Below are 23,306 nucleotides of genomic sequence, written 5' to 3'. Positions count from 1 at the left end.
ATATAAATACAAGAATGGAGAAAAAATCATTGGCACTTGGGCTAAACCTAGCAACATATTCTTGGGCTAAACCTAGCAACATATTCTTTTTTTTTTTTTTTTTTTTTTTTAATTGTGTGTGTGTGTGTGTGTACTGGCAGAGTAAATATATCTTAAGAGCTTTGCTTTTCTTTACATCTTCCCTGAAAGAGCATTTCCCTAATTTTGAAATTTCTATAAATAGCGGACTATGGAACTGATTGAATGAAAATTGATTAGGAGAATTAGGGTTTCAGTCAAAAAGCAGTAACTAAACAGCTAATGCAGGGGAGACGGTTCTTCTAAGATGAAAAGAAATTGAGCTGTTCTTTGAAAAGTAATCTTAAATGTCTGGATTGAAGCCTTTGTAAAAGAACTCATAGCTTTCCTGAATCTAGGCAAACTCTGTTAAGATGAAAAGTGACTGTAAGACCAATACACTGATGATATAACATTTGTGAATACTTCCGATTTCAAGATTTAGGGGTTTCATGACATTGTTGCCTGGTAGAAAAGTAAGGAAAAAGTAACCTTGTCATTTCTTTAAGACCTTGACACACATTCCACACCTTTATCTTTTTTCCCTGTTAAATTCTTTAATGGATTCTGTTTCCATTGCTCATTTTAAATGTTTATATTTTAAAATTGTAATTTATGTGGTCTGAACATGATCCTCAGTATCTGTGCCAAAAGGTAATACTACCAGGTGTTCAGGGTCACGCAGTGGATAACTGTGGTTATTTGTTCTGGGCTTTCCTTTCTTTTTCTTTTTGTCATTTATTCTGCTTTTAATGACTTTTCCATCCTGTTCTTCAAGATCAGCCTCAAAGACTTGGCAAAGGACTGCATTTAACTTGGCCAAGGTGGAACAGTCCTTTTTTTCACACTTCATGTGCTACAGACCTTGAGATTTTCTGGGTCAGTTACTTGTTCAGCCACAGAACACTTCTCTCTGCTTTACCTTTTAAACGTCTGTAGGAAAGAAACATAAATTATGCCATCCAATTTATCTGGTGATGTATCATGTCTCCTTTTGCACCTGCTTCACTGTGTACCTTTACAAGGGAGTTACCCATCCAACAGTCGGGGAATATGGCCAACACAGCTGTTGGCAGCCTCAAATAATCACACTTCTGGTAATAAAATAAATGTATTGTACAATGTGTTATTTTCAGAATTGTGAAATAAAACTGATGAGGTAATGGGAAGATGCAGAAAAATGAGATGATCTGGTTTTTAGTAAGACTCAATTCTGGTAGCAACTGGGATAATAAGCTGAATTATTAAGTGCAGTACAAAACATAGATTTAACAGATTTCCTTATGCATTAGTATTGCAAATACTGTATTTTTCACAAAGATCATATTAACACATTCTTAATTAAAATTCATACTGCTTAAAAAATTTTGAATCTATGCAATTTATGTTATTTATGTACAGTAATATCTGGTTCTGAAAACTAGTCACTACAAACCTAAAACAACCTGTTGTAAATTAAGAACAATCAGAAATTGGATTAGCTTTCAGAAAGAATTAATCATATCAGTTCTGTCCAGTCATAAACTCTTTAGCACTGTTTCTAGTTTACTTTTAAGTGCCTTAAGTCTTTAAAAATTACATCTCAACATCTCTTTTGTATGAATTTTATATATTATGTCTTTTCTGTGACAAAGAAACCACTATAAGAATTATTTTCAAAAGTGAAATGATGAAATCCTATTCTCTTAAAGTGAAAACCCAGTTTTGTACTAAATCTTAAACAAGCAAGGAAATGAGAATGTGAGCATAAATGTCACGATTCAAGATGCTCACATATGGATTAAATTTAAGGCTTAGTTTATTATATTAAATTTCTTGAAAATCTCTATGTATCTCTTCTTCTCCTGTCCCAAGAAAACCCTTTATTTGCAAGGCCACTGAAATTCCTTTTGTGCCTGATATTATTCAGGGAAAAGATTTGAGCTGTAGTTTGAAAGGACAGGTATAAAGTATAAAGAGAAAGCTCATGCAGCTCAGGTGCTTTTTTTTTTTAAGATACTGGAAAAGATACTGAAGTTTTAAGCAACCCTAACTTTGCTGTTGAGTGGTTGAGTGTGACTTCCCATCTTTTACTTTTAAAAACAATTGGTTTTACTGTACTGCACATGCTATTTAAAGCTTGATCAAACTAATTGATCATTTCTTCTGTATCTGATGCTCTTTGAACCTCATTTTTCTTGTCTAAACAAGAGAACTTGACAACTTTTAGTTATGTTTTTATCCACTGATTGCAATCTTATTCATGCTTTGATTAATTTTAAACTGCAGAACAACAGGGGGCCTTCTGCCATTTTAATAGTACTCTTCAAATAATATATATTTAATGGTTATCTTCAAATAAATCCTTGACTAAAGCATGTATTGATTTTACTAACTGGTACAAATGGCAAGTTGTCCTTTACAAGAGACTTGTCTATAGCAGGTTTAACTTATGCTTATGCCTGTTTTTGCAGTTTATCAAGAATTCATTATTTCTGAATCAGTGTATTTCCAGTGGATGACACAATCAGGATTGTTGCTCATTCGTTTCACTTTAATAAAGAAATTTGTAACCGTACATCTCTATTATGTAATAACTCAAAATGAAATTAACTAAGGAGGACATATATTGAGCATTTAAATTCTCTGTGCTTCCTGCATAGTTCTCTGTTAAAATCTTCAACAGGAGAGAACACTTAATCCTAACAAAGCTTTTATTAATTATTAGCAGGAAGATCCTTTCTTTTGTAGGAACCACTCCAGTAAGGTTTGACATGGGATATACTGAGGCCTGAAATGCCATTTCAATAAATGAATAAGAAAGCATGAAAAGCTGTATTTAGGAAATTAAAAGCCAACAGATTGTACATCATCAGCTGATATAGACAAGTTTTAGCAGCTAAGCTGTGTAATACTAATTTGTTTCCATAATATTACTTGAGTGTAGATCACTATTTTCAAAGACAGTTCCAGCATCTTGTCAGATGTATCATGTTTTAAAAATGCATTCAAATTAAGGAATATAACCAAATTTGCGGCTGTTCTATGCAAGTCCACTTCCAAATTGTATTCACTTATTTCAGTGTCAGACTGAATTCATAATACTGGAATTATTTACCCTATTTGTGTTCCAGAAGGATTGTATTTATAGCATAGTACAGGTGTTTTAAGATGAATGATTAAAAGCCTGAAGAAACTGTGAAAAATACTTCAGTAGAACAAGCAGGTTTTAATCATTTTTTCCTGATTACGTGCCAAATTTGCAAGGCGTCCAGGAATTAATTTGAAACGTAACTGCTACAGAATTTATCTTGTAAGAAAATCTTGGGATTTTCTTCCTGAACATTAAATATAATTTATCAGTGTTAATTGGAAAGCATCACTGTACTTCCCAGATGAGCTAACTTACAACAGAAAAGAGAGTCCTTGGGAAGAACTAGGAAAAATGTGATACAATTTTAGAGAAGTTTAGTCTGGAGTTGTAGAGAGTTGAAAGAACTTGGTAATATCTGTATATAAAGTCATAATCAAGCTAATCTACTTATTGCAATTTCTATAACGTCCCCATGGACTTTAATCTATGGTTACTGGATTATTTTTTTTTGTCAGTTATTTGGGGCTGATTGATGTAATAGTTATAAAGTTAGCAATCAGATAAACATTAGGAAAACAGTTATTTGATTTTCTTTTAAAGGATTAAAAAGAGAGCAACCATCCTTTGACAAGACCTTATAAAAGCTGTTCCTCTAAATACTTTTAAAAGAGCTGACCAATTGTACTTAGCACACTGGGAGTGTTTCTATAAGACTTTCCATTGTACCATCAAAGTCATTAATAGCTGTGCTCCTGCACAGCAAAGTCATCTTACCCATTGACCCTGAAGTGCATAATGTAGAGTAAAATGAAGTAAAAGCAAAAATATAAAAAAAATCTCAGCCCTTCCTTATAAGTCCTCACAGGTTCCACATACTCCAATAACTTGCATCTCTGGGAAATGAAAAATTGCTGCATGGCAGAAGAATGTCTATACCTATACAATAGCCTGTGTTTTTCTCTGTGAGAAACACTCCTAGCCATTACTGACAACTTGCTCAGTAAAGGATTTTAATGTCTCCTTTGGTGCTAGATGTTGTCTGAGAAAAATAAACTTTCCCACATACCCGGGGTCAAACTGGGGATTCCTCTGGCTATCCTCATTTATTTTTTTCCAGCTGAGCATCACTGGCATTTTTTTCTTTGCCATGCTTCTTTCATCCTCTTATTCTTGTTTGAATTTCAACTATGCACAGTCCAGCTATCTCCACAAGTAAATTGGAATATTAAAACAACAGATAAAATTTAACTCTGATATTCTTCAAAGTATTTATTATCTAATTATCTTCGTTTCCCTCATTTAGAAGTGAGAAATATTAATAGTGACTGCTGAGGTTTAGAAGACTCCTTTCCTAAGAAAGTAACAGAAATCATGACAGAAATAACAGAATAGATAGTTGCAGAAAGCAACACTGACGTTTGAGACTTTGGATATTTCAAATTTTAAGCTTCCTATATTTGTGATAATCTGCTGTTAAAAACGGTTCAAAAGTTTTCAACCTCTGTATTGTCTTTACATTTGTGCATTTGACTTGCTCTAACTTCTATCTTTTTTTACTCTTTTTTTCCAACTGAGATACTTCATGTTAAATTGCATAAATCTGAAGCATTAAATTTGTTATTTTTTATTACATTTAACCAGTTATTCCCCTGCTTGCAAAACAAATGTAAAAATCTATTTCAAAATGAATTGACATTGAAACCCAGGGAAATTTTACATTTACTGCTTTAATGTACGCTGAATTTATGGGCATGCATATTGAAAGGATGCAATTATTTTAAATATCACCTATGCTTTTCTAGGTGAAGAGGCTGTGAGATTTAGTTTTTCTTGTCAACACTTAGTTAATTTTTATGAGTTGAGAACACACACTGCTGGCTGTTAGAGAGCATAGAAAGCAATTACCAGTCTTGTCTTTCCATTCTGCTGTTGAGGAAATCGGAGGACAGGATGATCAATTTCACCCTGCCATGAACTTTTCACTGGAGCGTTCCACAGTGTGGATTATTTTTATTTCATTCCCTGCTCTTTGTAAAGATTATAGCCTATATCACAAAAACGTGGGCTGAGAGGGACCTCTGGAGGTCCTTGATTTCAACCTCTGCTCATAGCAGTGCTAAGTTGAATAAAATGGTCCAGGCCCTCGTTTACACAAGTTTTGGAAATCACAAAGAATAGAGATTCTGCAGCCCCTCTAAGCAATTTCTTTCTATTACGAAGAATATTTCCTTTGTAGCTGACAGCACTTTCCCTTACTGCCATTTCTGACTGTTGCTTCTTGTGCTTTTACGGTGCACGTCTGGAACAAGTTCAGCTTTGCAAACCCCCTTCAGTCATCAGAAGACAGCAGTTAGCTGTCCTCTTTTGAAGGATAAATAAGTCTGATTCCCTCATCCTCTCTTTGTCTGTCATATGTTCAGCCTCCTGATCATCTTGCTATTCCTTCACCAGATTTTTCCATTTTGAATTTATATCTTGCGTTGTCTGCGAGGCCCAAAACTGGTCTTGGGATTCCAGATATATTATTCTCAAGATGCTAAGCAAAAGAGTTAACCCCTTCCTTTGCCTGCTGGTTGTGCTGGATGTGCTAATTCAGCTGGATGTGTGATTAACCTCTATGGCTGCAAGGGGCACTCTGCTGACTTATACTTAACTTCTACCTCAGCTTCTACAGAGCAGCAACACAGGCAGGCAATTCCCACCCTATTGCAATGGATGAAGTTATGCTTTCCCACATACGTGTGAGTTTATTTGTATCAGATACAAGGAAGCTTCTGGTTTAGAAGAGTTAAGTAGATTTACAGTTAAGTTGCCATACTCTTTAAGAAAAAAGGCAGTATCTCAATTTACTTTTTTTTTTTTTTTTTTTTTTTTTTTAAGATTTTGCACTTATCAGCATTACAAGTAGATCATACAGAGTTTGTTACATATAAAGATGACTGTAGCAATTGTACATTTTTTAACTAAACATACCCTCGAGTGTTTTTGTTCAAATGTTGTCTATAGTCAGATTCACATAAAGTCTTCCACCCCACCAGTCGTGGGATGCAAAGCAAGAGAAGCTTCATCCTTCTGCTGTGTTTCTTAGTGGATTCCTACCATGTAGCCTCCTAGACAGTATCAATAGAAAGTAATAGTAAATAGTAAAGTAGTGTCGACAGGGATTCATACTAATGTGATTGTTCAATAACTGAAGTAGGGATAAATAAATCTTCCATATGTGTTCTGGCTTTTATTGTTTTGTTTTTAAATATTTATCTGTATCTGTTCAATTCAGCACTGGATTTATTGTCATTGGTCTGTTAGCCTGGGGATTAGAAGACTGAGGAGGGATCTAATTAGTGTTTATAGGAATCTACAGGGAGGTGGGAGGTAAACGGATGAGGCCAGGCTCTTCTTGGTGGTGTGTAATGATAGGACAACAGCAGTGGCCTAAAATGTGAACATAGGGAGTTCCATAAAAGCATGCAAAAGAACTTATTTATGGGAAGGGTGATGGAGCACTGGAACAGGTTGCCCAGAGAGGATGTGGAGTCTCCTTCTATGGAGATATTCATGACCCATCTGGATGCCTACCTGTGCAACCCATTATAGGGAACCTTGCCTTAGCAGGGAGGTTGGACTCAACAATCTCTTGAGATCCTTTCCAACCTCAGCAATTCTGTGTATATTAACAGTGTCATTTATACTTTGAGAGTGTGTCAGCTGATGGATGAAAATAAAATCAGATTCCTTTAAATATGTGTTAGTATTTCAGACATCTTATTTAATATCAGATAAGGGCTTAATTCTATCCTGGTTATGATCTTGCTGAATGACAATTTCAGCAAGGTCACAAGAGCTTCCTATGTGTTTGTGACTGTGGGGGACTGTTTTCATATAGTATATTAGTCCTGAAAGAAATAAGCGTTCTATTTACTTTTATATAATAGGCTTCAATTCTTCCAGGAAGTCTGTTTGAAAACTATTTATGGTATTAGTATGGAAATTATATATTGCACACTAAATGGGAGTCTTGCAGCCGAGGACTATGACAGGCATCTCACTATTTTAACTATGGTAGCCCAGTTGAAAAACAACACAAAACACAGCTGGATGTAATTGTATTGAAAGACATACTTATTATGTTAATAGGGGCATGTGAATAAAATGAAACATTGTCCAGCAAAGCAAAGGTTTTCCAGCAAAGACTCTGAATTACTTTGGCAAGATGTTCAAATGAGGCAACCTTTTATTTTTGTTTGAATTGAAAATATGCTTGGTATTTATTCTTAAATACTGACAGATGAACTGTGGCAGCACCACAGAAACAAGAGACTTATGTCAAGAATCAATTTAATAAATATTCTTTAATTGAGAATAAAGTATGAATTATGACCCTGAATCTTTTAGGTGCTGTAATTTGAATCACATAATGAAAACACTCTGTAGTGGTGACATATGTGCTAAGCCCCTGTTACCCTGGCTTGTGATAGTACTGTGATAATGCCTTTCACTGTCTTCCCCTGCTCAGTGAAGCTTACTGATTTTCCTGCCTGTATCATTCTGGTGCTGCTTCTGCTGTGCCACAGCAACATAACATCACCCCAAGAGGTTGTAAACAGTCAGGTTTCAGTAAGATTCTACCAGATGCTGTAGAAGTTCAGTATTGGATTGGCTTTCCTTCTAAACAGTGCAGGCATTGCCCTTCTTCCAATCCTACAAGTTTCCCAGAATTTCTTATTTTCATCGGTCTGCAGAACTTGTAAGTTACCTGGTCAAAGTGCTAGATCTGGTTATGCCAATTCATTGCTAGTGCACTTGAAATCTTTCAAAACAAGACGCCTCCAATGAGTTTTATGTTTTGTTTTGTTTTAAGACATGTTTTTAACAAACCATAACTGAAGACTAAAAAAAAACCTATAACAGTTTGTACCTTATGTAAGTGTGCCTGCTATTCAAATAGCTGCTTTCAGGGGCTGAAATACTGTTAAAAGCTCGAGTCTTCATGGCCAGCTGCTGCCATCCTGAAGTAGATGAAATGTTTTCTTTTTAACTTTGTATCTCAGTATACTGTCCTATGAAATTGCTTTCAGCCTTTAAATTGATTGTCATGCGGAATTTTGTACTTTTCAACCTATTGTTGAGTTTGAGAGTTACAAAAGCCATTCTGAGATTTAGTACTCAAATTAACTTTTGTTGCTAATTAGAAGAAATGCTACTGTGGTGAAAAAAATGTTGTTTGTTATATTTTATTTCTTTATTACATAATTAAAAGATGAAAATGTCTTTGGGTAGAGCTTTATTTCCCCTTAATAATACCAACCCAACTACAACAGTGTAGATATAATAGTGAGATGTGATTCTTGACAGTCTAATCATTGGTTAATCTAGCAACGCTCACAGAGTCAAAATATTGTTAAATCACTGTCCTTCCCTACTGTGGAAAGCCACCAGGTGAGCTGTTTCAGTGATAATAACATTAGAAAATAGTGTGAAAGAATTTATTGCTAACAGATCTGCAGAGGAGAGCAGTGCTGAAGACAGCGTATTGATTGCTGTAGGAAAAAGAAATAAACCCACAACATTTCAAATGCACCCTGCAATGGACTTATACAATTCCTCTTATGTAACATAGATGATGTTAAATTTTATGGACATTATATTTTAATGGAAAAAAAAGGTCTCAGAAAATGGGCTATTAATGCTCTGTGCAAATCCTACAGAATAAGAATGCATTTGCATGCAAATGCTGCAATAAAATAGTATTCCTGGTACATTACACAGATCCAGTCTTGATATTATCCCAGTAGCTATGTATATTCTTTGTAATGAGGAACTGTTTATTCTTGAAATGTAATATGAATAAAATACATATCATTGTAATATTTACAGTTTAAAAAGTGTAATTTTTTAAAAATACTGCATTTAAAATCATTCAATTTAACTTGTTTTCATTTTAAATTAAATTAAATTTAAAAGCTGTTATTTGAAATAGGTTTCTGGAGATAAAGTACCATCGTCCTGTTTAATGAAATGTATTTGTTTCTTGGCTGTCAATATAAGAAAGATGTAAAAGTTTTTTTTCTGTGAAGATTTACACCTGCACCTTATCAAGCATTTTGCAGAATGATGAGGAGACATGTAGGTTGCTCTGAAAGTAATGTCTCCTATTTATTTCCATAGAAACTACAACGGATAAAAAGAGCACAAAAACAGTAATTATGTAGAGCAAATTCTCAGCTACAAAATACTGTTTTTCTATGTAATCACCACCATTAGCTATGCATTTTCACCAGCACTGAACAAGAGCTTGCTTGCCAACTGAGGTGAACCACTGTTGCTGTTGCCAGTGCTGACAAACACCACCTGCCACCTCACTGTGCTTACAACCACTGTTTGATCTCCATAAATTTTCAGCACGCATTGATGAAGATCCAAGAATGGAATTTTTTCTGTATGAAGGAATTCAGTGACGCATCTTTGCTTCATTTGTATTTCCACGTCAGACTGCCCCTCTCCTGCTGTATGTCACATGGCAACTATTTACATGTAATAGAATGTTGGTAGGAGGGTTCAACTTGGGCTTGGTCAACTTGGTCATACCATCAACATCCACCTCTGATATCATGAGCCAACACAATAAAACAGGAGGCATTACTTTTAGAGCAGTCCTGGTGATTTTGCCATTAGTGTGTTAATAATTCCACTTTGGCAAGTAAATTCCAAATTCCACTAAAAGTAAAACAAGACAACCTATTTTCACTAACACGTGTACTCTCACTAGAGAGTAGATTTTTTACTTCCCACTCCCAGTGGGATATCTAATCCCTTTAAAATCAATAGGTAAAACTCGCCTGAGAGGATAACAATTATTAGTGGCTTCCAGAAATGAATAAAAAATGGACTTCTACAGGGAGTTTAGTACTTAAAGAAAATTATGAAAGATGAATTGAAGGAAACTAGTTCTTTCTTTTCTTTTTCTTTGAATAGCCTGGATGTGTAAACACTACTGAAGTGGATATAAAAAAGTCTTCAAGAATGAGAAATCCACATAAAACAAGAAAGGTAAGTACTGCAATTAAATAAGAAGCAGGAAATGGAGGTAATTTATTGCAAGAAGTTCTGTAGTTTATTAAAATATTTTTTATTACTGCCGCAAGGAATGAGTACATGAACATATTTTGTTACTTAATAAGGTCTTAAATTAATTACTATTTATGAATTTTCTAATACTAAGTAAATGCTGTCACATAAGAAAGTGTTTGGAGGAATACCCAGAGATTATGAAAATAATCTTTTTTTTTTTTGCTTATGTTATTCATGTTGTTCAGTAGTTTGAATAAATGAAAATGTTTATGTTATTAGTTAAGGAAAAATAAATGAAAAAATGCAGTGTAAACTATAACAGTAGTGCTTCTTGTGCAACCTTTAATGAAAAGGTTGCCTCTATTTTACAATTTTGCATCAAACGGATGTACAAAAACTGGACAAACTAAGCTTCATCTGCACTAGTATCCTGGTACAAACTGTTTTCAGTTCTCTAGGGACATATAGGTGGAATGAAACAGTATTTTCTATCGAATCCTCTTTATCATAATGTAGACTGAGTCCAACTTTAAGTGTGCCTTTTGGGGTATATTTTAGTGTCTTCAAAAGGAAACTATATTATTTTCCAACTGACTAGTTTTTCCCACTGACCTTATTCTAATAGCTGTATTTCAGTGTCATCCCCCATGTTTGCTGTGTCATTAATATAGAGACAAAATACAAGTTGATGTTTAGTGACTTTAGGAATTTGTGGTTTTGTACAGCTTATTGATACATAGAAACAAAATTTTATGTGAGCACGTGATTTATTTATAGCTTCTTTAGAAGCTGGTGATCTGGAATAAAGTCTTGAGCACTTTATCCCAGTTATGTACTGTGGGTTTATGTAGGAAATGTTGTTTAAAAGCAACTCTCATTGTTCCATATTTTTTGCGTAGTCTGTCTATGGCTTACAAAATGACGTCCGAAGTCACAGCCCTACTCACACACCAGTACCAGAGTCTAAGCCTCCCACAGAAGATGAACTACACCAAGAGGTTTGAAAAATAACTACAAGCATTTACTTTTAAATGAACTTTTTAGGAAAGTAGGTAGTAAACCAAAAATTGTCCTACCTGGGAAGTATGTTCAGAGTAGATCTGTGAATTGCTTAGTAGACTCTTTCCTTGCACCATGTATATGGACTTAGGTATGTAATTTCTATTAAAATTAATGAGACAAAACGTGACATGTTTTATATCTCAGATGAAACAGTTGAAGGCAGAAACAGTCCAGTTGGTGGGTTCTTTGCATAGCTCAGCCCATTAGCTCCTTTAGTATTACACTCCTCAATCACTCTTCCTTTCACCACTTTGATTTGAGCTATGGGGGCACACTAACCTTTCATTGTGTGCATATATGGGTTCACACATTTATCTGTTGTTAATATTTCATTAGTCTTTCCTGAGTCATTAGAAATGGGAGAAGGTAAATGTCTGAAGAGTTAGTAGCTTTCTTCAAAAATCTAAAAAAGGCTAATTGAACTTCTTTAATGAACCTGTAGGGAAAAATGTTACATGTTACAATGGGTCTTTTTTCTTTTTTTTTTTTTTTTCCTCTATATATTCTTTCTCTTTGATGGAAAATTCCATTTATTTTAGAACTACACTGATGAAGTGTTGTTTTATTTCAGATATACTTCTTTTCTGTGCCCCAGGGTAAATTACAGCCCTAATAAAAAAGTTATGGAAATAGAGCCAAGCAATGAATTACTCATAACACTCTGCTTTCCTTTCTCACAGATTAAACACTGGCAAATGCAATTAGACAGACATCGATTAAAAATGTCAAAAGTTGCAGAGAGGTAAGTATATTGTCACATCTTCTGTTTTTTCAATTAGACTGATAACTATTTGGAAAATGTCAGCATGAAATAGCTTGAAAGAAAGAGAGGCAAGAGAACTCACGTCACAGAAATAACTGAAGAGAGTTTAAGTGTGAGGTATGAATTTTTTTTTCTGATAAAACATGGCCCAGATATTCCTGATAAATTCAAGTCACTGTAGTGGCCTCTGACCAAGTGTTCTCAAGTTTCCCCTTGCATTGACAGGGAGGCTAACTAGAAATAGGTCTGTGGTTATAGTTTGATATTTCGAAAGGGTAATCACTGACAAAGCAAGGGATCTGATTGATAGAGCTTGCTGGGTAATGAGCTCTCAGCTTGAGCAACATGGCTCTGAGCTTACATCCAACAAGAGCACATAACACCAGCAGGAATCTCTTTCCAAGTTGGAACAAAATATGCAAGCAAGGGGCTAGACACCAAACCATTCAAAACGGCTCTTTAGAAAGTTCACCTTCAGTTTAGGTAAAGAAAATGTCTGCTGTATCTTACGGATCATGAAGTGATCCGTACATGGATAAAGTGAAAACTGCAGAAAGATTAAGCTGCATAAGATCAACTGAAGGAGATAAAACCAAACACATCTTCATCATATCATATAGGTGTGTCCACATGTGTTTGCTTATATATACATATTTATGTATTCACATGCATTGTGTTCTGCTTGCTGAACAGTAGAGATTATGGACTAAGTACACTGTAAGCAGTAAACAACAAGAAGTAATATTTTTCCTCACTTTTCAATGATTTTCAATAATTATTAGACAAAAAGAAAGTGGGAATTAGAACATGGGAGACGTAAAGTAACAGAACACAATATAAAGAAGTTTTTGGTTTGTTCATGGGATTCAGACCTATTCATGAACCCTGAAGTTTTTTGAAAAAAACAACTTTGTGTTTTTTGGGGATATTTTTGGACATATTAGGAAAGTTTGTAATTTATTTTATTTCAGCTCTTGGTAAGAAAGACTCGAAGCACGCTATTTCTTCAAGGATCCACAAGTTCAGTGTTAATGGAATCATTAATTTTTTTAAAGCATAGCAAACATATTTTAGCTTGAGCTTGTAGGTTGTTTTGGAATGTACATGTACCTGGTTACAGCGGTTTGGTTGAGGCATAGTAGCTTCTTGACTGGATAACACAATAAGGTTTTCTCTCCTCCTGACATGACAAATGTTTGATGCTCTTGTTTTCCTAGTCTATTAGCTTATACAGAGCAGTATTTGGAATATGATCCTTTTCTTGTGCCCCCTGATCCCTCAAACCCTTGGATATCTGATGACACCACTTTCTGGGAACTGGAGGCAAGGTATATATTTTTCCTTTGTCTTTTGGGTGAAGGGTACTTAGCAGGCTTCTCTTGAAATGTGAAAGTTTCAGGCAGAAAGAGGCATTGAAGGAAAATACTGAAGCAAAAGTAAATGCAATATCCTTTTAGTCTTTCTAGCTTCAGAAGATGTGAAGAGCTATGGATTAATAAATCTATGTAAAGTTACTGTAACCAGTCTATAGGATTCCAGTGTGGGGAAGAAAAACATGACTTTTTGAAATCTGGTAACATTTGCTAGTTGGAAGTCCTTTTTCTTCTGCAAAAGTGAATGCATTTTATCTTCATCCTGTCTGAGCAATAACAGCCTGGTTACTCATTGCTGAACCTTGCACTGATGTGAGCAATCTGGAAAGTGAGAAATTTCTGGCTGAGCTCTAGGACTTTATCTGCTATATTCTGTACATAGAGCACTAAAACACTGAAGTATTGCTGATTGTGGGTTTTATTGCTTCCTTTCCTGTAGCAAAGAGCCAGGACAGCAGAGGGTGAAACGATGGGGATTTGGCATGGATGAAGCTTTGAAAGACCCTGTGGGAAGAGAGCAGTTTCTCAAGTTTCTGGAGTCTGAATTCAGTTCAGAAAATTTAAGGTGAAATACTTTATGTTTTAGTAGCTCCTAAGAAACTTCTTATTTTCTTATTAATATTTTTGGATGACATATTCTTTCTTGATTTCAATCCCATCAAAAGTTATCTTGTGTCTTATGTTTTGGAGTCAATTCATGTGGATTGCTGCTGGTTTTTATATTTAGGTTGAGAGAAAAACTAATATAATTAGCAGAGACTCGCATGAAATGGTCTCCTATTCATATTCAACTTTTGGTCCAAATACCCACATAAAAGACTTTCTCTCAGCTCATTCTATTATACAGCATTAAAACACTGACCCACTTAAAACCTATGCAGTAGCTTTTATTATGTTTGGTTTTATGAAAAAAGTAAAGTTTTAAAGAAAAATTGTTAAAAAAAATAAAGTATTTAGAAATAAAAGTTAAAACTTTCACTGTTGGTCCCGTTTATGTGGATTCTTGGTCTCTTGAAAAGCTCCACGAAGATCATATGGATCAGACACAGAAGTAATGTGATGTTCACCTTTCAAATTCCTTACTAATTGCAAAATGCAAATTTGTTTTTAGTGTATGAATCTTAAATCACACATGTATATAAGCAGTATTATTTCAAAAAGATTATTCAAAGTACTATTCCAAATATTTCAAGAGAAGTATTCTTTGACTTAAAGAAATAGTATTCCATCCATTGGCTTTCAGCACATCTAGTATTGCTATTCTGAGGAAGTCTAATGGTAGGGATTACTTCAGAGGAACCAATAGCAGTATTTCGACTGATGAGTCAGACTGTATATAGCTCATAAGCATGTATGCCACTGTTTTCACTATGTTCCATCTTGTCAAATGTCATCTGTTTCACTTCTCATTCACCAATAGCATAAGGAATATAAAATCCTATTTACTTACATTACAAAACTTAGAAAATTCCTGAACCTCATTTTTGTGTGTGTATGTGCCTGCACTTAGTCCTAAGCGGTGCAGTATAACCTTTCCTTTTCCTTTACATAGCATTAGAGTTACCTTTACATAGCATTTTACAAGAGGCATTTAGCACTTTGTGGTGTTGGTTCCTTAAATGCTCAGTAATTGCACAAACCTCCTTGTTGTTAATTTAGGATTAACTGCGGAATAACTAGAGATGGATTTCTCTAAGTTGCTGACCATGTTCATACTTTGAACTTTGCATCACAAGTATATATTATGTACTCTATACCTTATATTTCCCAAATGACTTTTTTTGACTTTATCTCTCTGGAAATATAGCTCAAACATGGAAATATAGCCTGATTTCCATGCTGATAAGTTCATTAGTGACATATAAAGATTTTTTGTTAATTAACAAATCCAGTGATGAACTCAGCATGATACCTAAAGAGGGAAAAAAATCCATTTTTTCACTCACAAAACATCCTGGCAATTCCTTACGCAGAGCAGCTGTTCAAACATAAACCTATCCAGCCTGGTATGTACTGCAATTTCAGTGTGTTTCTGTGATTCATTTGTCTCTCTGCCAACTACAGTGTTACCCACATAATCCCCAGCTCTTTTCTCTAATCCTATTTACAACACTAACCACAGGCAAACTGCAAGTGACTGATCCAGAAAAATACACTGGAGAAATTTGTTCAGAGCTGATTCCTTGACATGCCATCTTCTCTTCCATCTCTCTAGATTTTTACATCAGTATTATAAAATACCTAACAGCAGCAGTGAATGTGAGCTTAAAGGCTTCATTGGGAAGAATCGGGCAGAGGATCAAATTCTTACTTTAAAGGGGCTTTCTGTGATATTAACTGAAAACTGTCTCACAAGCTCTGAATTATATTTATGCGTTCTCAAACTGGGGAAATCAATCCACAGTTAAGCTCAAACAGTAAAATCAGGTTACAAAGCATGAATTTGTAAGGCTCATTGCATATGAGAATAAAAATATTACAGGTCACACTAAGAGAAATTAAAAGCATTTGGGGCATGGTGGTTTCAAGCGTTACTATTAGAAAAACCTTAAATTTAAAAGACTACCTGTTCGTTTGCTCAGTTATTAACCTCACTACAGCAATTTGTTTTTCCTTATTTTTGAATTTGACAGCCACCTTGAACAAAATGTTTATTTCCATTCACTCTTCCAACTGCAACAGTGTGAATTCAAGTCAATAGCTAGCTCTTATCCTTCTAAAGTCATAATCAGTAAGTGCCATTAAACTCAAGGGAGGTAATACAGCTGGGACTGTGGATTCAAGTTACCCAGTACAGTACAAGAGATACTCAAACACTACAGAGAGAATCTAATTGATTAGAATTCTTATACCTCACTTCAAAACAAACAATCACAAAAGCCTGAAATGTGAATCAGTTGTTAAGTCTACCATATACACCATTTGTATTCAAGTGTAATTGTCTAAGTAGTTAAATGTCCCAGTATTACTGTTTCATTGACTTGAACTGAGAGTGCCTAAACCGGCTGAGAACCTGAGTCTTAGAGGATATAGATTGCGTTTTGAGAAACAGAACAGGGATAAAGAAACTTGAGTCATGAGTTAAAACTAAGAACTGTGCAATCTGATCTAAATGTGATCCCTGATCTAAATGTGTATGTCCTGATCTAAATGTGTATGTTTGGTGGCCCTGCTAGGCAGGGGGGTTGGAACTACATGATCCTTGAGGTCCCTTCCAACCCAGGTGATTCTGTGATTCTGTGATTCTATGAATCAAGGGGAATGCAATCAGAACTCCTTTTTTTCTGTCCCTCTCTGTTGTTTTTCTTTCTTTGCCCATAAATTGGAATTAATAGTATTTCCCTCTCCAGGGGTGTTGTGAAGGGTAGCAAAGGAATGCTCCTTCTGAGGGAGATATTGAGTAAAACTGTAAGCCATCTCATGAATCTAGTTCTGCTTGATCATTTAGCAGTGAGCTCTTCAGAAAGCCTGATAAGGTTTATCAGCATGGCAGCTTAATTGCAATGTGATTGAGTTTTACTAACAGCCAGAATGGATTCTTCATTCACCTAACATATCTACGAGTTGTAATCTCTCCTTATCATGCAGCTGTTTTGAATGCATCACTTTGCATACAGTTCAATACAAGAGAGCAAACACCTGAAGTTTGGATAATTTATAAAAATTCCCACTGAGTATTACAAACATGGTGACCAATATTCAGAATTCATGAGACTTCAGTTTTGGCATGATCCAGTGCTACTGAATTCAGTTGCAAGGCAGTTCAAGCATGGGAAAGGAGATTTTCAAAGAGTAACCTAGTGAAATGAATCTTATGGAAACGTGGCACCTGGAAACTGAATTTCTTCACCTCTATAGAAAATTTCCATTCCTCTCCCTACCCTTCTTTTGTCTTCATGCTGCAGAATTTTTTGGAAAAATAGCATTCATGTGAACTGTACGTTTGCTCCTACGTGGTTGTTTTGTAGGATTTACCAACGATTGGAAGATCTAAATAATTTCAGTGCTGCCAATCTGAAAACCTGTCACAGTCTATTATGCAGTACTGCAGTAGGGGTGATCTCCAAAGTTGCAAAAGCCTCACAGGTTAATGAATGGAGGACAGTGACAGAGCATCTTCCCTGATACACGGAAGCAAAAGCCACTGGACCTGTTGCCCTTTCCTTTGACCCTCATTTACTATCTTCCATATTGAATGAACAAGTTAAGGAAAAGAGGCACTGAGTTCTGTCTGTTCAGAGAAAGGAAAGGGACTGAGAAATTAGTTAAATTAAGTTTTCTTTAAGTGTTTTCTCCTGATGAATTTGGATGTGCTCAGACCTCTGCAAGCTGAGATTGTGAGAAATTTTTATCATGGACTCCTAAATTGCTGTAAAAATGTTCTACACTGGAAATAGAGGCTGTGATTATGTCCTATAAAATAAATGAATTAAAAAGTATTACCAAAATGTGTAATTTTTGCCCACAAATTGTTTCAGTCATGGTGCTTAATTTTATGTTTTATTTACTCCAGGGTACTGATAATTTTTTTAATTACAGCATGACAGTACTTTTCTAGAGCACTAGGGGGAAAATGGTGCAAGAAGCAAAGTTCTTTTTCTTAATCCAGCTTGTTTCTTCTTTTGTCACTCTTTGTTATTGATGACCAGTCTTCACTAACAGGGAAGTTATAAAGGTATGATGAACAATCAACTGTACTTGATAGTGTAGCAAATCTGAACAGAAGCACTGGTAGCTACTTTCTTTGAGGTACTGCTAGTGTTTATATCTCATACCGTTGATTATGAGACCTTGTTCTAAGTGCTAATGTGGCCAAAATGTTATCTTTGAGGCTGAAATTACCTGTGCTGTACTTCCGTTTTAGTCAGAAGTGTAAACTCCCAAGTCCCCAAAATATTGTAATTTCTGCAGATCAGAAGACACTAATTACCAGATTTAATTCCCTCCCATTTTTTTGAAGAACTCGTGTGCTACTATATTTGAAGTTGTATTTGGCAAGAAGGTGGTTTCTAGGAGTCAAAAAGTAATCTTTCATGCAGCCAGAAAAAAATGCTAGCTGTTTTTCTCAATGCAATTTGTTAATGTCTTGCTGAAAGTGCTGAGGTCTGTCTCTGACCTGTTGTGACACATACATGGGTTGCAAAGCCCATGGAAAACCCACCTTGCTTTCTCAGTGTTGCTTAATTCTCACACATTTGTTGAGAATCACTGCAGCTTTTTTCCTCTGTCTGTGTTCTGATGTTGCTATGTGCTAAATATAACTGATTAGCTTAATCTGGGATCTGCTGTTGGCTGCCTCAGTCATTTAGGTCAGTTAATGGGACAGAAGCTGGGATGCAGCTGTGCTATTTATCTGGCACGGCCACCCACACTTTGAAAGTTTTCCAGCTGGAGGACGTAAGCCCCAGATGTCTTTCAACATGTGTCCTATCATGTTATGTGGCTGGAGGTACAATTCTCATGCTATACACTCTCACTCAGCCATACATCTGGCTCGTGACCTAGTATGACACAGCCTAAATGCTGGGATGAACAAAGCAGCAAGGTTTATACCCTGACCCTCAGACTGTCTATTCAAATGGTACTGAGCATCCTCTAGCGATGGTCTCCATGACTGAAGCTAACCTACATGAACAGGATTTTCAAGTTTCATTCAAGGAAAGAGACAAAGCTCTAGTTCCTTCTGTGAAATGTACAACCAAGTCTGTGCATAGATTTGTCCAGAAAATGCGCTTGGAATTCCCTCTATCCTCTCTTCCCCTTTCGTGTATTTACTGTTGCAGACATACCCTTTGCTACTGGAATTTTACCTTGCTCTAATCACAGCCCGCAAGGCAGAGGTATAAAAGCAGACAGGTGCATCTTTTTGAGGCCTCTGCTGAGGTCTTGCAGAATCCATTTCCACTTCCTTCAATAATCTGTGCTTTTGGTAGCCATGTGATACTCAGAAATGTTATTTTAGAAAATGCAAGAGGTAGCAGCCTCTTTTTTGGCCTTTCCTAATTTTGCATATTTGACTTTAACTCTTATGTGGGAGGAGGGTAAGCATTTTTTCTAAAACATGGATTAAGAAATTGAAAAGTAGATTAAATTAGTGAACTCGGTTTTGGCTGTGAATAAGCTTCTTAGATGGAGCATGCTGCAGAAATCAGCATTTTCTTCATGCTTTTAAAGTGTTTTCTATATTTAGAGCCTCGTATTTCCAATAGAGCTTTTAAATGCTAATGTTAGAAGGGTGGAATAAAATTAATTTATTGAAAATCTGATGTTGAGCCTCTAAGAATGTATCTATGCAACCTTGCTGTTCCATATTGGAAGCTTCTATCTCCCATCTATTTTCCCATAATTGAGTATAACCTACTGTATGGAAACAGTTCATTGAGAAAGAAAATAGCATCCTAAGGCATACTTGTAGTGACTTCCAGAGATACTGGCAGTCATATAAAGGAACAAACAAGAATGTGACAGCTTTGAGCTAGATACTCAGGCTGTCTGCAGGGTGATAGAAAATGTATGTTTACAAAGAACATCCTTCTCTTTCATTTTTCTGTTCCTTACCTGACTTTGATACACATGAGTAATCAGTCAGTCCCAGAAGATGCATATAAAGGGGTTGGCACTGCAGGATATGCACTTTTAGATGCAAATATTAAAAGTAGCTTAAGGAAACCAAAGTAGGTTGCCCAAATTTGACAGAGTGAACTGAGTTAAAGTTTCTGAGCTGTGCCGTTTTAAAACTTGAGTTATGAGGCCTTTATACATACTGCATTGCCGTCAGATTCCCAGAATATATCTGTGGGCTTTGTGCAGAACTGTTTTCAATTCATATTGCAGATCACACAGATAAGTGGTTCTACTCAGAATATTTGAAACTAAAGTTTTTTTCTGTGTTGGCACAGACTCTGTGACCTTGGAGAAAACACTGTACATTATTAATGTATTTGCGAAACTGGGACAATATTACTTCTTTATCTCTTGGAGAATTTTATGGAATTAACAGGCTGAGAGGCTGTGTGTAAATACCATGCAACTGGAAGGTGCAGAAGTGCCTAAAATAGTCAGCTTGGTATTGTGACACTGACTGTAGTGGCTTGGAACCCATGAGCACAGGCTCCTTCCATCCAGCACACTATAAAGCAGTTTTGAAACAGAACTGAAGGATTAATTGCTGCCCAGAAGGTAAATTATCTCAACTGAAGAATGTGTCATAATAGGAATACTCTAAGTTTTTCTTTAAAGTGCTTTACTGTCTCTTATGATTTGTTGCAGTAACTATATTATGACTTGGACTTAGTGTGGTATTATTTCATTTACCTTAACACCCATCCACAATTCCTCTCTCCAACCATTCACTCTTGGACAAAGCTAGGAGATTTCAGATTGATTTTATGTTTTAAGCAGGATTGAACCACATCTTAAAAGTCCACCTAAATTAGCTGTCAGCCTTGTAAAAAACTGACTTGTTTCACACACATCAGCCGACCTGTTTCATAGAGCCAACCATATCAAAACAATACTGAAAAGTTGTATCTTTTGCAGTGGTTGCATATGTAACATGATAAAAATCATACTTCAATTGAGCTCTCTGAGGAAAAAAGAACACAACAGTGTAAGGGTTCTGTAGTGTACATAAGCATGACATCCTGATTTAATTTAATTGAATTGTGTGCAGTGAGAGTTCTAATAGCTGTAAGAGAGGTAACAATTAAGAGCTCCTAATAGGAAATAACAACAGAATAACAAAGTTCATAGTTAGCTGGCTGTGATCACAGCTCAATCAAGCCCATTCTAGTGATCCTTCTCTAGAATGAGAAGGATGACTGTCACTGTGGTTGCCTGATGCTGGTTTGCTCTGCAGCAGGAGAATGGGTGCTTCTGTTCAATGCTGCAGTTAAAAAAAAAAAAAAAGTTTAGAAATGCAATGCTGAACAAATAAATGAAATTATAGAAATGCTTTTCTTTTATATACATAATTTATGGAGTAAAAGTAGGAAAACTGTCAATACAGTTATTTGGCTGATAGCTTAGCAGGACTTAGATTTACATAGATACCAGGAGCATGAGTTCTTATTAGCTTCTGAAGGAATGTCAAAAAGCAATAGGTTTATAAGTGATGTAAGACCTTGTGACTCAGGTGAAATGAAATCTCAGTTTAATTCCAGTTAAATGAAAACTTCCTAAGAAAGCTACACCTACATAAGAAATGAAGCATTTCTCACCTCTCTTGTCTAGGCTTGTAATTGCTTTTTATGGCAGTTGGATTGCCTGACATGGCACCAGTCTTGATCCCAGAATACATTGATAGATTTTACCTATTTTCACATGTTTTATATGAAACCTATAGTTACCTTACTCTTTTTTTTAAGAGCAGAGAAAACTATCACTATTTCATTAGTGATTATATTGAGCTGGAAGTCAAGATGATGTGTTGTGCCATAGGTTCTGGTTAGCAGTAGAAGACCTGAAGAAGAGGCCTATCCGTGAAGTTCCTGCTCGTGTCCAAGAAATCTGGCAAGAATTTCTTGCTCCAGGTGCACCCAGTGCCATCAATCTAGATTCAAAAAGTTATGACAAAACCACGCAGAATGTAAAAGACCCTGGAAGATACACATTTGAAGATGCTCAGGTCAGTTTGCAATTCTTTTTATGGAAATCTGAAACAGAATATTGGCTACTGAGATGCATATGCATAAAATAGGATATATTTGAGAATTAAACAGTAAAGTTCTGTGTTCCAAACTGATATTTTGGAAATTCAAATGTGTAACATTTATTTGCATCTGGATGCTTCAAGCTCAAAAAAGGGATAGGTTAGATATAAGGAAGAAAGTCTTTTACAGTTAAGATGGTGAGGCACTGGAACTGGTTGCCCAGTGATGTGGTTAATGCTCCATCCCTGGACGCTTTCAAGGTGAGGCTGGATCAGGCCCTGGGCCACCTGATCTAGGTGTGCATGTCCCTGTTCATTGCAGGGGAGTTAGACTAGATGGCCTTTAAAGGTCCCTTTGAACTCTGAGGATTCTATGAGTCTACGATTCTATGATTAATTCTGTTGATGAAACTTCTGTATCCGGAGTCTTCAACTGGGTTAGGTATGCATCAATTTCTAGTTCTCAAGATCTGCCCGTGAAGGACTTCCCTTGATACATACTCAGTGTCTTTTCTCTCAGTGCTCATCCAAAACTGCTGCTGTCATTTATAATAGTGAGGCTTCTCATCGCAAAGAAAATCTGACTCATGAGAAAAAAACTTGATAGTGGCTTATGCAGAAATATCATATTCCATGGATGTTGTATTAAATTATCATCTACAGAACATCCTAAGGATGTATTCTTTGATAAGCAGTATAATAGGAGTAAAGAACAGTCTGTAAATGTCTTATCTGGCTTTTGGGGATTTGACTTAGTACATTTTTGAATACCATAATCAAAAGATACTTTCAATCAGAGCTAGGTTATGAAGATGCTTACTTTTTGGGATGGGAGCATAAGTTAAAACAAAGCAGTAAAATACAAGTTTCTGTTTTCCTCAGGGGAAAAAAATAAAACTGAAAAACAAAATTCCCCCCCACCCGCCAAAAAAACAAAAAACCCAAAAACAAAAAACCCAAGCACCTAAATTGTAAATGAAATTTCATTTGACTCATAGCTTAATATTTTATACTTGAAGACTTCTGAGAAATACAACAGAAATAACTTGTTTCACAATAAAAGCTGTAGAACTACTCCTGCCCTCCCTTTTTCATAAGCAGCCTAGTGATGAAAATTTAATTATTAATACAAAGTGAAATGGTGTCAAAAGGAGAGATTGAGATCATATCCCTACAGAATATTCTACAGCTTGATTATTAGGACATCAACTTGGAAGCCAGGAGATACTGTTCTAAGACCCTCAAAGCAGAAAGGAAATT

General features: G+C 35.7%; 1 protein-coding gene across 4 annotated transcripts in view; it reads left to right on the top strand.

Moving 5' to 3' along the window:
* RGS7 (regulator of G protein signaling 7) overlaps positions 1-23,306 on the top strand; it is a 212,264-nt gene that overhangs the window by 176,275 nt on the left and 12,683 nt on the right. For all 4 annotated transcript variants that reach the window (XM_042827133.1, XM_042827113.1, XM_042827103.1 and 1 more), the window contains 6 exons: positions 10,103-10,177; positions 11,098-11,196; positions 11,941-12,002; positions 13,241-13,351; positions 13,836-13,961; positions 21,836-22,022. In XM_042827133.1, the coding sequence (XP_042683067.1) occupies positions 10,103-10,177; positions 11,098-11,196; positions 11,941-12,002; positions 13,241-13,351; positions 13,836-13,961; positions 21,836-22,022 (660 nt within the window). The remainder of the gene's footprint in view (positions 1-10,102; positions 10,178-11,097; positions 11,197-11,940; positions 12,003-13,240; positions 13,352-13,835; positions 13,962-21,835; positions 22,023-23,306) is intronic.

This window comes from Centrocercus urophasianus, unplaced genomic scaffold (genome assembly GCF_019232065.1).
Source record: "Centrocercus urophasianus isolate 14NV4802_14NV808 unplaced genomic scaffold, USGS_Curo_1.0 seq_10, whole genome shotgun sequence".
Taxonomy (NCBI): Eukaryota; Metazoa; Chordata; class Aves; order Galliformes; family Phasianidae; genus Centrocercus; species Centrocercus urophasianus.
This window is presented reverse-complemented; position numbering and strand designations above follow the sequence as displayed.